Genomic DNA, 14,918 nt, shown 5'->3' with positions numbered 1-14,918 from the left:
TTCAAGCCTCAAACGAGCTCTTGCTTCGGTCTTGCAACGGAGGGTCGGTCGAAGAAGGTGGCTAGACAGAAAAGGAACAGAATTCGGATCTACGAGATTTATGTATGCATAATTTGTCCGACTTTCAGTTGTAACACTTGGTCTACGTGGATGAGTCTGAGCAGACATCGGTCTATTTGGCTTTTTTGCTGGACCAACGTTCTAGAAACCTCGAAGACCTTACGAGTGTAATACAGAAGCTATTTTAAGCTGTTATTTACGCCTGTACTGGAATACAGCCAAGAAAGGGGTTCAGGGATACAGTAACCGTAAAAGGCATAGCCTGTTTCGAAACGGGGTCCGAGAATGAATCTCTGTGTGCAGGTGGTGAATCTGATTTCGATCCTCCCTGTACCAAGTGAACTCCGCAGGGGAACGCTGTGATGACAGGTGAGGCCCGCAGGAGACCGCTGCGTTAACAAGTTCTCTGCAGGAGACCGCTGCATTACCAAGTTCTCCGCAGGGACTTCTGCGACACCAAGAGTCTCCGCAGGGACATCTGCGACAACAAGAGCCTCCGCAGGAGACCGCTGCGATACCAAGTTTTCCCTTACAGCCTTGAGCCCTGTGATTGTAGAATCTTGAGCTTCCATGCAGCCTTGAGCCCTGCGTTATCAAATTTGTGCTTGTTTAGGTGGTCCGTGGCGCCGCGGTGCCAGTCCTGATCCTCTGGCCATGTGCAGGCACCTCTTCGTGGTGTCAGAGACCAGTATTCGAATTTGCAACAGCATTCGATGAAGCCAAGACCTGCCCAACAGCTTCATACTGTATCGTGCTGCAGAGCACCATAGCATAGAAAATCAATCATCAGCTCAATCCAAGCTGGAATTCCTCGTTAGCGACCCGTACTCCCACTCTATATGCCTTTCCGCAGTCGATGATCCGTTTGCTGCAACGTAAAATCGCTTGATTTGGGTGCAGAACACATAGCGATGTTGCGTTGTGATGCTGTTTCGGTAGGATGTTTGTGATGCCAGTGTGAAGTGAAAGTAGAGATTTAGAGCTGGTGTATTGACGTGTTGACGTGTTGATGTTGATGCCGGTGTGGTGAAATGTGCAGTAATCGGGCGGTGAAGGACTGGTGATCAACACACATGCAGGTTCGTCACCCTCAGCTTGTTCGAGAAAGCCACAATGGGTGCGCAGGGCAAGTTCGCAAGACGGAAAACGCGGGCGACGAACCCATCCGTGTTAGGATTGTACAGTCGTATTGGAGGACTCCGTCGTTCAGTGTGCGAAGGCGGTGAGGTTTCTCATGAACGAACAGTTTATTAGTCACATCTTAATTGAGGCCTATTGAAACCCATCTCTACTATTTACTGCAAGTATTCGAAGCGAAACCTTTGTACTGTGCATTCGCTTTACATATGCCATTCTCAGCTCTCAGATCTATTTCTGGGCGTCGTTCTATGATTTATGGGCTACTAGTAGGGAGCCAAGGGCAGATGCGGATATATATCATTGATGTCTCGCTGGGACTACGCATGTGTGACGTGAACATGGTCAACCAGCCTCGTCAACAGTCGCAGAGATTGCCTCCATGAGTATATTAATGTCCTGAAGACCCGAGTAAACCAACGTGCTATGCGCTACCAGCCGGCTATGAAGCTCTGATGCTCGAAAAATGACGCAGCACCGGTTCCTGCACGAGCCTTTGTAGACGACCTACATGATCTGCCTATCACGCAATTGGCCATGCCAGTTGAGCACATAATAGGAATGTGACACGTGAGGCCAAGAGTATTGATTTGGGCTCTGGTCACCACGCCGCTACGAGGATGTGGGTCCCTAGCCCTTCGATCTTTACGAGCCACGTATGTATGTCATGTAGGTTTGATTCTGGTGTGCAGAAAGACCTTGTCCTAAGTGAAAGGCACAAGCGCATGCTCTGATTCCGTTCCAAAGCGCCCTCGAGCCGGGGGGCGGGGTCCCCCAGAGACCCCCTTTACGGGGGTCGGCGAGGCAATTTCCAATTGCCGGGGGTGCCCCCCAAGGCGACGGGCAAGATGCGCCGACTCAGGGGGTAGATTTCCACATGCACCGTTCAGATTTACTGTACACTTCTGCAGAACTGTGGGCTAAATCTCACTTTCAGCACTAGCAAAGCGTTCTGCCTTGTCAACCATGGGAGGCACCGCCGGCCTTGTTCCTAGTCCCAGACAGTCCTTATCTTTGGTTTTGTTGCCGACAAATCCAATCAAGACGCCTACTAAACAAAGATCATAGGCTATAGCTCATCAGAGAAAACGGCACTGACAATATAGCACAAACGGGATTGGACGTATCCGCTGCGCGTGCTGCTCGATGCTTTGCTCCCGGCAGCAAACCCAGCGCAAACTAATCGACAGAATTAGATACTACAAGCATTGGAGCGGCCTAATAATTTCTTGGGACGCGCTGGGAGCTATGTCTGACATCATCAGCTTCTTCGACAGGGTAGGTCTACCACCATTTCACGCCTGGTTCTTCAGTTTCATGGTGCAGGAAGCATTGGTATACAGGATCTGAGTATCCCGTAGTGGTCACCACGGAAGAGAGCCTTGAAGTGACTCAAAGCGTCTAGCATCAATCACAGCTCCTCCTACGGAGGGAGGAAGGGGATAGTACTTTGCGTGCATGATATAAGATATCTAAGGTGTCTGACCCTGACACATATCAGTATAACATGATACAGTGAACGGCCGGATGTCGAAGGACAGGAAGAGCTGCACTACGGGCGGCAAACTTGTGCTCCAATGGTCGAAATAAGATAAGACCGGAATCTGGGTAGTAAAAGGCTGAGATGAGCCGATAATGGGGCTGTTTGAGAGATGTGGCAATCAAAGGGCTGGCAGGGAAGTCTTGCCCGTCGCCTTGGGGGCACCCCCGGCAATTGGAAATTGCCTCGCCGACCCCCATAAAGGGGGTCTCTGGGGGACCCCGCCCCCCGGCTCGAGGGCGCGTTAAAGCTGAACCAGAATATTCGCTGCAACGCCTCTCACAATGAACGGGGTCTGTCCCCACAGCCTTGAGAATTCCATGGCCGCTCCATAGAGGAAACTGTGAGCTTTCCGAACGGGATGAGCAGTCATATGCTCTACCTCTCGGTCTTGAGGGTCGGATATTCCGAAGTCCATGCGTCGACGGAGCTTGACTGAACCCGCAGTTAGTCTCCATGCTCGTATGCCTTCGGCTTCGCGGACGATTTGTAGGACCCATCAAGGTTGAGGTGATCACATATGCCTCGCTGGATGTGCAAGTATTTGTCCTGCATAATCTTCAGGTCTTGGTATTGCCTCGTCTTGATCACGGAGTTCAGTCGGAGTATGGAGACAGCATCTACTGTAGTAGATATCTATACCATTAGGCGGAACAATCACCCACACCACAAAACTATCGGCTATCACCTGTAGGTCTTCAGATTCCGAGACAGACTGCTATGCGCTCTTTCGGGTCTAGATCAGATAGGCATAACAACTGACCTGATAGATCAATCGACTTGAAGGTCAAGGTGGCGACTCGTTTGTACCAACAATAGTTTTGTAGAAGAGACAGGCCATGTAATGGTAACGGCAAGGCCGAACAGACACGCAATTTCCTCGCTTCGCGTCCTAGTCATACGAATCCGAGAGTTGCCTGTAATGAGATCAGAGTCAGCCAGTGTTGATTCAGTTGGACAAGGTAATGTACTTTACTTTTTTGATGAAGACTTCCCCGACCATCGATAGTATGCGATAGTCTGACAATTAGGATCGTCGTCATACCAGCCTACCAGCGAGACCACCATGTCCCTTCTGCAATGCTGTCCTCAATTTGCCATCTTGCATCCAGGTTTGCAAGTCAGAAAAGGTACTGGGTCGACGCAACCCACCTATCTGCGTAATGATTGTATAGTCGTTTTGGAGGACTTCTTGTAGAGACACTGCGTCGTAGTGCGAAGGCGGTGAGGTGGAGACGCGATGGAGCGCGTCGGCCCGCAGTTTTATCTGACTTGGCGGGAATAGCTTTTCTCGTGACAAGAGTTTCCGCAGTTGGTGATGGGCTGCTACAATGGCATGCTACTGTCAGTGATTTTCGTGTCTGTAGCACAAACTTGGCACAAATTACGGCATCGGACTTGACGCGGCCAGAGGCGCGATATTCAACTCACCTTATCGTGGACGACGAACGTCTAGAATTTATGCATCATGTTGTTGGCCCATGACCTTGGTTGGCGGGGGGCGGGGCGCCCCCCGCAGGGCTGGCATGGGTACTGTAGCAAAGTGGACTTGGTGGGAATCACATTCTCATTCGCACTCCCGTGGCGGTCCACAACGTAACCATAGATGTCAGTGCATTGAAATTTCTAGTATAGTCAGAGGGAAGAACTTATCTGGTGCTTCAAAAGGAAGGCTTGCTCGACTCTGGAAGCCAAGGAAAAGTATTGCAGAACCAGTTGCTGGGGGGAGGAGGACGTATTTATAGGCTCCTCAGCTCCAGTCGCGTGTGCTCTGCTGAGAAGCAAACGTTGAAGGACACCATGCCTATCCTAAGTGAGGCAGACTCTAATACCGCAACTATCTGCAGCGACATCGTCAGAGCTGTTTGAGATGCCCACTGAGCGAAAATGCTGGTCATGTTGAAAAACAGTGAAGCTGAGTCGGTTAAGAAACGTTGGCCAACTGTTGAATATTCGGTCTTCTATATTGAGGCAATGAAAGTGATTCATTTTTTAATTTTCCCAATAGTGCCCACATTTTCATCACTCCGCATCATGGATTGTGTGATTTTTGGCGCCTCGCTTGAATGTTGGTTGTCTGAGTTGTGTGTAGTGTTCCGTCCGTCAAGACTTTTGGATTGCGGAAGCGTCAGGCGACAGTCGCGCGAGCGGGTGCTTGACCCGTCCCGTTGAAATGTGACCATCGTTGTTGGCGGTGTCAACTTTTGAACTTAAGACCGATGTTGAGATACGTTGTTCGTTGACTATTTTTTTAACCTCACTTTTATTTATCTACTGCTGGATTCATGAGTCTAACGAGTGTGAGTAGAGTTTTGTGATTCAATATATGTCTTTTGGCGCGTTCATCCCAGCGAGAATTAAACCTGAGGGCATTCACCCACCACAATCACCACGAGGTTTACACCACTATCATCACCAGTCTTTGACAGAGCGCCAAAAGTCCTCGGATTCTAGGCAAAGTTTGACTGCGTTGAATGACCTTTATGTTGGTAGTACTGAATGCTTTATCTAATCCCCTCAAAGGTGTCTGTCTAATGCCACAATGGGTCCCAGAATTCTTGGGGAAATTGATCTGATTCCTTAGTGAGCCATATATCTTGTGCATTGTCAGCTTGGGTCTGCAGATCAGAGAATCGGTTGGGGATCGCAAAGCGTTTCTAGGAGTTTTGCACCCCTAGGAAATGCTTTTTAGATTCTAGGGCTATTCTAGTCTCCAGGAATACGAAATCTCTCCTGGGATCTCTATGCTCCTGACTGATTATTCAAAAATGGCTTTGGGAATACACCATCCAGATCCAGGAGCTGCATTGCCCCTGGGAGCATACCTTTTGGGATCTTCGAATACCATAGCACCTTTCGAATCCGTGGAAAGCCCTCAACAACCTTCACCAATCCTGCGCATAAATCTGCGCAATCGAGTCATTTCTAGAAGGCTTGAGCTATAGCGCCAGGAGCGCCACTTACGCGTTTAGGAATCAACAAGTCGTCAACAGGAACCTGGCTTTGGTTCCTCGAGGTGATGGTTTTAGACCCCAGGAGCCATAACAGGTTTCCTAGGGCCACGCGACTCCTGGAAGCTGCTGTCTTGCCCCTAGAGACCTCTGAACAGCTCCTGGGAGCAAGAGAGCTCCTAGGGTCAAGATGCTTTACTGGCATTGATAGAGCTATCAGCAGAAGCGTGACCGATGATAGTGAAGATGGCAGACCTACAGGCTACTATAAAGTTGATTTTCCGGGACTCTGCGTTTCGCGGGCTATACATCCGTGTAATCGAACGCCGACAATTTGCGTTAGCGAAGTGTGGGTAGCATTGCATCAAGAAACCGCGTTATATTTCATATTTTGCAGGCTCGCCTTCAAGACCGCCTACGGATAACATTTGGGTAATACTGGACCGAAGAACTCTTGCTCATGTCTTGAAAATCTATACCCAAATCACAGTCTAATATCAGCACATATCATCGATGGAAGCTCAATTATTTGCGCAGACTATTCTTGTTTATTGGGTTTTATTTTCGTCAAGCTTCGCCATCGAAGGCTTTAATGTAAAAATCAAAGTGTACAAAGGAGTAATGTGACGGCGTTAACGAATGGATTCTAGAGTTTGGAAAAAGGCTTCATATATCTTTCATAGTACAGCAAATCGTCCAGATGAATTGAGATCGTTTCTTGCTCAGATGCCAAGTTGTTGAAAATCAAGCATCGCCTGTATCAAGAGCCGTGAAATGTTGACAGTCCGTCACCAAGTCTAACAAAGACATACAGGCTCCTGTATGGGCCTCTTCAGTCAGCGATAATGGTCGGAAGAGACTCAAAATGCGTGTACGGTAGTAGAGATATCCGAATGCAGTTCTTGTCCATGCCAAGACTTCATCAAGCCCCATCAACATGGCAGGCTTGAGGATCGCTCGCTTGCAGGGCTGAAACGACCCCGTTACAAAGGGCCTGAACAGCACGCTTTCGATCCCACAATACCAGTGCCTGTTCCTCACAAAGCTCCAGAAGAACGTCTCTGTCGCTTGTCAGCCACTCATTGAACTCCCGAAGCTGTCGCTGCTCATCCTCGAGTCGCAATTTCTCGGCAGATTTGACAACGTAGCATTCCCAAAGGCAAAAATACAAGTCGAGCTGTTTGAGTGCTGGGGAAGCGAAGGTATCATGGTCTTGTAGTATCTTCATAAACTCCGCCGTAAGAGCACCGGATGCCACTGCGATCTGCAAAGTGTTAGTGTTCTTGTTCGTTTTCTGCCGAAGATGGCATGACCGACCTTGGGTTCAATGATCGTGCAGTTTGAAGATTCCTGTGGGTGGTTCTCCAAATTTGGTTTATCTTCTGCTCTTTGGGATTCCCGACACTGTCTCTTGGCTGCCCGGCCAATTGGGGAAGGCGAAGTCGGATGGTCCATCGTGACTGAAGAAATAGAAAAAAGAGATGTTCTGCTTGAGAGCCTTTTATAGACCATTAAAATCACACCAAGTTTGCTATAATTTCACTCATAGCCTCCTGGTTCTGACTTTAGAGAGAATTTCGTTGTTTAGTGAACAACTATCTCAACCGTTGATGCTCGATCTCACCTGCTGTTCACTCAAATTCTCAATTATATGAGAAATTTCGCAACAGGTGAATTATTAAAGCAGGCATTACAAATGATATAAAACAATGGGCATATTTAATTGGACTCCTGATGCATTGGATTCTATTGGCCGAGCAAAGTTGTTGAAGTTATTGGTGACGTTTTTGTGATTACGAACCATCTGATAGTGGTGATGACTGCTTCATATCACGATAGTCACCTAACCTAAGAATCGTTCGCTTTTACAGGCAACAATTATGCGTCTTCATGTCAACAGGGTAAAATCGTTTGACCAGAGTTATGGGCTTCTGTCCTGTTCCTCATGATCATTTGGATGGCATATTCACTTACTAATCCTAAAAGTCTCGTCAAACTACCATCAGTTGTCTTTACACTACAAGCGAGAATAGAATTCAAACTCATCAAACAAATGTTATTCTCTCGTTTCCAAAGGCTCAAGCGAAAGCTTCGAAATTCCGTCAAAGTGTTTTCTCCTAGTGGATCAAAGTGTCTGCCGGATATACCTGCCGCCTCATCTGAATTAGAACGCACACGACGATCAGCGGCCCCATCCCCAGATTTATCTCAAGGAACATAAAATTCCATGAAAAATAAATACCGACACCTCGATTGAATTGCAATCTATTGCCACAGAAATTTTAAAACAGAATCAGACTCAGCTATTCCTCCAACTCAGAGCCTTACACGGAGAATAACAGGCTGCGAACGCCAGTTATGAAAGAAAAACCGTCTTGGATGACCGCTGTCAGCAAAACATACGACATACGATAGTTGTGAGAGAGTGTGTCTTCAGGACCTGAGACAGCCTTCACTTCCCGTTGGATTCCTGCGATAGATTCCGGGTGTGGAATGAATAAATCGATCGAATTCAGCCAATTTTTGCTAGTGAAGAATTCCAGTCAATGTCTTGGACAGCCATCTTATGGAGAAGAGCGGGAACCTACACGCTGTTGCTCAATAAAGCATCCTCAGCGTTGATATTAATCTGTAAGAAAGCTCTAGAGCCTCTTTGACTACGAAACAGCCTCTTACTCGGCCAATTTTATTGCAGTAGCTTTTGACGCGGCCGAGAATGACAAGGCAGTAATTGGTCAGGCGTCTACAGTGCATCTCGCTTCCGCATCTTCATATTAATAGCCAAAATTAACTTGGCAAACCTCTTGCTCCTGGGAGTGACTTTAAAATACCAGGCTTCAGCTTAAAGGGGTGATCCCCGATTCAATTACCACGTTTTTGTATTTTCTGTGTCCAAGGCAAAAAGATTTTTATCCACAGTACTCCTAGGAGCCATCATTGAAAAGTCTTCGCAAAAAGATAAAGGTGATCGAGATTTGGAGGTTTAAATGCACATGGCCGCTTCTACTCACAACTTTTGAGGCCATGGTTTTCCTTACGGTCGATTCCCTCAAGCATTTCGACAAGAACTTCTGATTACAGTACACTGTTTATTGGCACCACAAGACACAAGCGATTATGGATCACGAGATCCCAAAGGCACCCAAGACGCCTATTACCCCAGATATAGAACGGCAAAAGGGAAATATATCGCAAACTGGTATCTTACTTCTGAATACTCTTTAACGGATTCAACCTGCTAACAAAAATGTTTCCTGGAGGCCATGACTCCAGTGCAAACTTCCGCCAAATCGTCGGGCGATTCATCCATGCCGATTGTGGCAACGCAAGCCAGGCTTTGAATCCGTCTGCTAACTGGTACCTGGCTCAGTCTGTAGCTACCTCTGCTAAAAATCAACACCCATGTCCACTAAACCGGAAAAGGAGAGCGGTCCATTCCCGAGAATTGAGAACCCAAGAAATGCATCACAACGAATTTCCAAGAGCTACAGAAATCACCACAAAGTTGATACACGAAACAATTCAATATTTGCAAGTGGTATCTGATCACATCTCATCTTCCAACACAATTTCCTCCAGGGAGTGGGCCACGATGCACCTCGCCACCCAGCTGCTGCAGAGCAGATACGAAGATCTTGTCGCGGGGGAGAACATTCAAGCAAATGCTCCATCCGATTTTCATGCTGCACAGACACAGCCAGAGGTCAAGTGCCAGAAGTGTGCTGCTGCGGATGAAGAGCGGCTGTACAATGATTAACACACCGCTTGTTCTTCTTATATCTGATTTTTGGCCAATTTTGATAGAAGAGCTAGCTATTGTACTCGGCTGAATATGTTATTTAGGCTTCATGATTGGGAATCTTATCAGCGAAATATCATTATTCAGGCTTGATAATGCAATGCACAATTTATTGTAGATGACTTACAGTATATCTCTCAGTGAGCCAGCATTAACTTGAATTTCGTTCGGTGATATGAAAAGGAAAAGGCAAAGTGGAATCATGATGTATCTTGTTGCCTGAAATATCTGAACACTCCATAACCAGAGGCAGACAGTATCAAGCCCTCAAATTGTATCTGGTAAATCTGAAAGTAGAGAGGAAATTTTAGTCCGCGAGCAAGCAAGTCGTATAGTCTATGTTAACCTTTTTGCTTTGGGGCATAGCAAACCTGGACTTTGCTCGAAGATACATTCCTGTCGCATATATGACTGTCAATAGCAACCCAATTCTGAGGTAATTGATGGGGCCAATATGCTGCGTAATTATCGATATGTGTGAGAAATTGCTGCAGTTTACGAGTCGCCTTATTAATGAGGGCTAGCGTCTGATCATCGGTCATTCAAACAATATGTCCCGGTAGCAGTGTATATGAAGTCTATGGCTCGGCAGCTTCATCTTATGGCGGTCAGTCATGGCCGTGATCTCATATTTTTGAATAGAGGAAAGAAAGAATATTCAAGATTCGAACAAGACATGGGAACTCTGCAAATATCAATTCATACCACTGCGCATATGAATAAATTGGACCACAATCTCCTTTCAATTCTTGTTCTTATCAATCCGGAAATGATACTATACTATTCCAACCATGTCAAGCAAGCTATATATAGACAACATGATATGTGACCTTGACACTATCAAAGCCCAATCCCAAATCCCCGCGTCAATGTTTACATCCACAACTTGGGAGACACAGACGGTTGCCGCCACGAAAGCAGCCAGACTACGCTGCAATAGTCAATCCAAGGTTGTCACTGGGCCTCGCAAAAGCCTTTGCCTTCCACTACTGTGCGGTCTTGGAGACATTGCTTCCATCTTCATTGTAAGACAAGAATCACCATGGTATACATATCGAGGGGTAATTACGTATGAGATTGCGGGAAAAGTCACAATTGCCACGCGCCGTACACGCCCATCTCGCATGGTTGCCATTCGGAGATATCAGAGGCAGAATGCTCAAAGATTAATCTGTAAATTCGGGCGTCTCGAGCACTTGAATGTCCTCTCCTTGCATGAATGCTACATGCACGACGAGCCCGCGTACTTTTTGGTTGATGATTTGCCGTTGACTCTCGCGTTTGTTGTGGTTTCTCCGACAATTTATCCCAACGAAGCGGAATTGGGATCCATCATGTGTCAGGTTTGCCTGCCGTAGCCCTTTTAATGAGCTGTCCTGACTTTTTAGATCCTCGATGGTGCCTGCTACCTATCATTATTTGGCCTTGCGCATCAGTCTTTAGCCTGTGACGAGATATTGTTTGGGATTGACGGGTCCCTCAAAATAGGTCTGTTGGTGTACCTTTCTCTGCTTCGTCTGGCTAACAATTGGCAGCTTGTTTAGAACTTTGTGTAGATTGCACGTCACAGCAATCTGAAGCTGCATATATTGCCGCTCTTCCGTCAATCGCAATGCGGCTCATGCAGAAATTTGACAAAGATGACGGCGTTGTTGGGGTAAATGATCTAGAGCGCTGGCCAATTGGTTCCGCGGCGGTGGATTTCCTGTCCGCCACTGAGACGGCAAGATCTATTGATTGTCTAAGAAATGTAAGGCTTTCTACAACGTATCGAACCTTGCTAACATATAATAGCAGCCACTTGTGGCAGCCAAGGATCGCCCGAAGGATGATCTGGTTCTCCTCGCAAGAGCCGCTCTGCTCTCTTGTAGTGTAAATTGCATTTATAACCAAGAAACTGACAAGTACTAGGGACTTAGAGTAGCAAACAATCTTTTACAGGCGTGACCTTGTCTCTTCCTCGCAGCTCTTTGGGGTTTATATCGTAAGGAGCATCATTTTGTAGGGCCGCTTGAAGTTACGCAAAATGAGATCAAAGAAAGGTTCACTTTCGATAGGGACAAAATGCAGTAAAATGAAAAGCCAACTTTAGCCAGAGTTTAACAAAGTATAGTTGATGTAATACCAAGTACATAGCGATTGTTGATTACTATGTGTTGTTACTTGAGCATGGAGCTAGTAGAAACTCGGTTTTGTAGATGCCTTATTTGCGGTGGGGTTCAGGGTAAGCTCAGGGAAGGCTCTGGGTAGGCTCAAGGAAGGCTCAGGGTAGGCTCAGGGTAGGCTCAGGGTAGGCTCAGGGTAGGCTCAAGGAAGGCTCAGGGTAGGCTCAGGGTAGGCTCAGGGTAGGCTCAAGGAAGGCTCAGGGTAGGCTCAGGGTAGGCTCAGGGTAGGCTCAGGGTAGGCTCAGGGTGGGCTCAGGGTAGGCAGGTTTGGGTGTTAATTCCGATGGGGGGAAAGTTTTGGAGTCCCCCGCACCGTATTGTCATACTTGGTTATTCATTACCCGCCAAGACTGTTGTGTGTTTTGTATGGTAATACGCTCCATACCGGAATAACTGTGTTGTAACACACAGTAATCATGCCACACCGAGCAACACAGCTTTCAATACCTGGAGGCTGTTGATGGGCCTGGCGCGGTTACATAGACTGTGGATCCTCTCAATAGGTCATCAGATCAATTATCTTATTACCAATTGGTCGTCCTCGATACTACAATTTAGTTGTATCTAGTATCTTGGCAAATAGCGTTAAATGGTCTGTAATGTGCGGGGATCTATATGACCGGTTCGAAGGCGCCTGAAGGCCGGTAGGGTGTACCATAAGCGGGCTTTGACTGTACTAGTAATCGAGTAATATAACCTTGGTGTGTACCCTTTCAGTCTAGCGGCATTGTTGCTCTGCAATTCTTACTCTTGAAACTCTCATGAAACTTCCAACAATCTGGCCAACTCTCTTGTTTCTTCATCAGCTATGCCCGATTCCAATTTATTCAGTAACACTGGCCTCCCGGAAAGATTTGTCTTGACGAAACTTCAAGTCCCCGGAGAGCTTGATGATGCGCAATTGACAGAATATTTTCAACCATTGCTTCACACCCCTGGCCACAATCGCTCTATGTGGGGAATGATTCAAGATAAACCCAAAACTGCTCTACTAGCGACTTGTAAGTACCGCTCGGGAATTCTAAAGATAAAGATACTGACGTGCTCATAAATTCTCAGTGTGGAAGACAACCGATGCAATAAAATATTTTCAAGACTTTCCCTCAGCCCAGCTTCTCTGGGAAACTTTGGCAGCAAAGAACATTATAATCTTTAGCTCCCACGAAACCCATTATGTTGGGAATTGGTTTGAGGTCTTAGATTCTTCATTCATTCAATTATTCTGGGTCTACTTCCAGGCTCCTGTAACCGACACTCAGAGGACTGAAATTTCAAAGCTAAGAGGCCTTCGTCCGTCAGCCTCGGGCTTCAGCGTACCGAGACATTATAGGCCTCAAACAGACATTCCGATCAAGGCATGGGCGACCCAGCCAGAAAGCAATGCGACTCAGTTGATGCTGTGGCCACACTTTTGGCGGAACTCGGAAAAATCCGAGTGGAGGCACGGATTGACAGAGGTGTTATCTGGCAGTACAATTATAGGCAAGCGGTCCAGAATTGACAATTTCAATGCTAAGCTACAAGAGGTGGGCTCAGTGAAATGGACAGAAGACTTTTGCTCTTTCCGGAGGATACGTGCTTAACATAATTTTTCGGGCTTCATGAAAAACGTCTTCTAAAATCATTCTAGTCTAACATTTCAGTGGCAAAAATGCTTTTCTTTTCTCGTCCGGCTTGCTTGATATATTGCACACCTGATCATACCCAGCTTTCACTAAACTCTGTCCCACGATCCTTTTCACTCAATTTTAGCTGAAGGAGTTCACCTGCACCAGAATGGAAACTCCACCTCTGGTTTGTCGAAGTCCACTGAGTCTGCTGGAAGTACCAATATCCAACACCGAACCACACATATGTCTCAGGATTTCGTCGAATCAACGTCTGGTAATTTTCATCGTAGCCGCTCGGGATTCTATCGGGGGTCTTGAGGTATTTTTGTTGTTCGGTCCATGAATCTTTATATGATTAGTAATTTTGAGTGGTTGCGAAGTTTCCAAACTTACAAGTACTAGTAATATCTGGAGTCTGTTCGTTTCCAATCGTGAGATGGAACAGCTCATGATAGAACGTACCGCTCCGTGGGAAAATATCCGTGATAGAAAGGCCCTTCGCGGGTTCCTTGTCTCCAAGCGTTTCACCAGCTTTGTCTTATGTAAATGCAGATGGACATAATGTGATAGAACTAGGGGTCGTTTCATGTTGGGTGGCTCCCAGATGACTATTGCTCACAGTGCAGTAAGTTTTTCCTCTATAACTAATATCGAAGAGGTACTGCCTCATGTCATCCGACCAATACGGTACCTGATTATTCCGTACACTCCGGCCATTTTTTTGCACCGTCCAAGGCATTTCCTGATAAGACGGAATATTCTCAATTGACACTGGGCTCAAGTGGTCACTGGCAGTCGAGTCGTATTCAAAGATATCATTTCCATTCACATCCTTAGCTACGTCAGACCGCTATAGCTTTTGGGGCCACTTGTCGTTGCAGAATAGGTATGGAATGTTGGCTGTTGTAGTCTGTCCATTCAAGAAGTTCTTCACAATTTGAAGGTTCGCTATTGTCTTGTCAGTACATTGCGTTCCTTTAGGCCATATTGGGAAATTTACTTTGAACGAGATTCATTGCGTCCGTATCATCGGGGGACATGTTGAAATAAGACCAGAGATAATCCTTTGCAACTTTATTCTCTGACGCAGAAGGATTTTTGACACCGCTTAGTGCCTGAAGGCCTGCATTAACCAAAGTCCCACTCTCAGACAGCCATTTTCCAAGCGGATCTGGGAGCTGCGAGCAAAAGCCGCCATCCGAGTCTGTGTTTGCTTTGATTTGAAAGAGGGAGTCAAGACTTGGTAAGGTGAGCACGATGGGTATAATATAGCCCCAAACCAGGGCTAGAAAGTTGATATGCATCGCCTTGATCAAGCGCCTTTACTCAGGCGACGGGGTATGAGGATGTCGGAGAAGCCCAAGAAACAGAATACGCAAATGTGCATTTGAACTTATTTTCACCACTTCGCTTATGCAGTATATCTTATATGAAAATAATCGAATCATCCAAAAATTACATATGTATGCCTATGGTATTGTAACTGAGACATAATGTCGGCTCTATTTCGGCAAAACAATCATCGCAGGGTGCCCGTTTTACTTACCGCTTGAATCTAGCTAGTCCTTAACTGGTAAATCAAACTAGGGTTTTATGATTCGGACTTGCAATTCACGACTACTTATAGTCTTTACAAATAGAAGGCAACCCATACCA

At 46.5% G+C, this 14,918-nt stretch overlaps 4 protein-coding genes across 4 annotated transcripts; 2 read left to right on the top strand and 2 right to left on the bottom strand.

The window, feature by feature from the left end:
- Positions 1 to 6,610: 6,610 nt before the first annotated feature.
- N7511_001703 (uncharacterized protein) lies at positions 6,611 to 7,143 on the bottom strand (the record flags this gene model as incomplete). The annotated part of the gene is made up of 2 exons (XM_057124128.1): positions 6,611 to 6,952; positions 7,006 to 7,143. 2 exons carry the CDS (start codon positions 7,141 to 7,143, stop codon positions 6,611 to 6,613), a joined length of 480 nt encoding a protein of 159 aa, XP_056989861.1.
- A 3,135-nt stretch (positions 7,144 to 10,278) lies between these two features.
- N7511_001702 (uncharacterized protein) lies at positions 10,279 to 11,398 on the top strand (the record flags this gene model as incomplete). Its single annotated transcript, XM_057124127.1, has 4 exons — positions 10,279 to 10,830; positions 10,876 to 10,975; positions 11,023 to 11,237; positions 11,282 to 11,398. The coding sequence occupies 4 exons, from the start codon at positions 10,279 to 10,281 to the stop codon at positions 11,396 to 11,398; spliced, it is 984 nt and encodes a 327-aa protein (XP_056989860.1).
- A 1,062-nt stretch (positions 11,399 to 12,460) lies between these two features.
- On the top strand, positions 12,461 to 13,235 carry N7511_001701 (uncharacterized protein; the record flags this gene model as incomplete). Its single annotated transcript, XM_057124126.1, has 2 exons — positions 12,461 to 12,653; positions 12,712 to 13,235. 2 exons carry the CDS (start codon positions 12,461 to 12,463, stop codon positions 13,233 to 13,235), a joined length of 717 nt encoding a protein of 238 aa, XP_056989859.1.
- A 115-nt stretch (positions 13,236 to 13,350) lies between these two features.
- N7511_001700 (uncharacterized protein) lies at positions 13,351 to 14,566 on the bottom strand (the record flags this gene model as incomplete). Its single annotated transcript, XM_057124125.1, is given in 5 exon segments — positions 13,351 to 13,607; positions 13,656 to 13,799; positions 13,821 to 14,112; positions 14,132 to 14,190; positions 14,263 to 14,566. 5 exon segments carry the CDS (start codon positions 14,564 to 14,566, stop codon positions 13,351 to 13,353), a joined length of 1,056 nt encoding a protein of 351 aa, XP_056989858.1.
- Between the last annotated feature and the right edge of the window lie 352 nt (positions 14,567 to 14,918).

The sequence above is a fragment of the Penicillium nucicola genome (assembly GCF_028828085.1).
Source record: "Penicillium nucicola strain IBT 29836 chromosome Unknown utg000001l, whole genome shotgun sequence".
NCBI lineage: Eukaryota > Fungi > Ascomycota > Eurotiomycetes > Eurotiales > Aspergillaceae > Penicillium > Penicillium nucicola.
The sequence above is the reverse complement of the archived record's forward strand: the minus strand, read 5'-3'. Positions and strand labels throughout refer to the sequence as shown.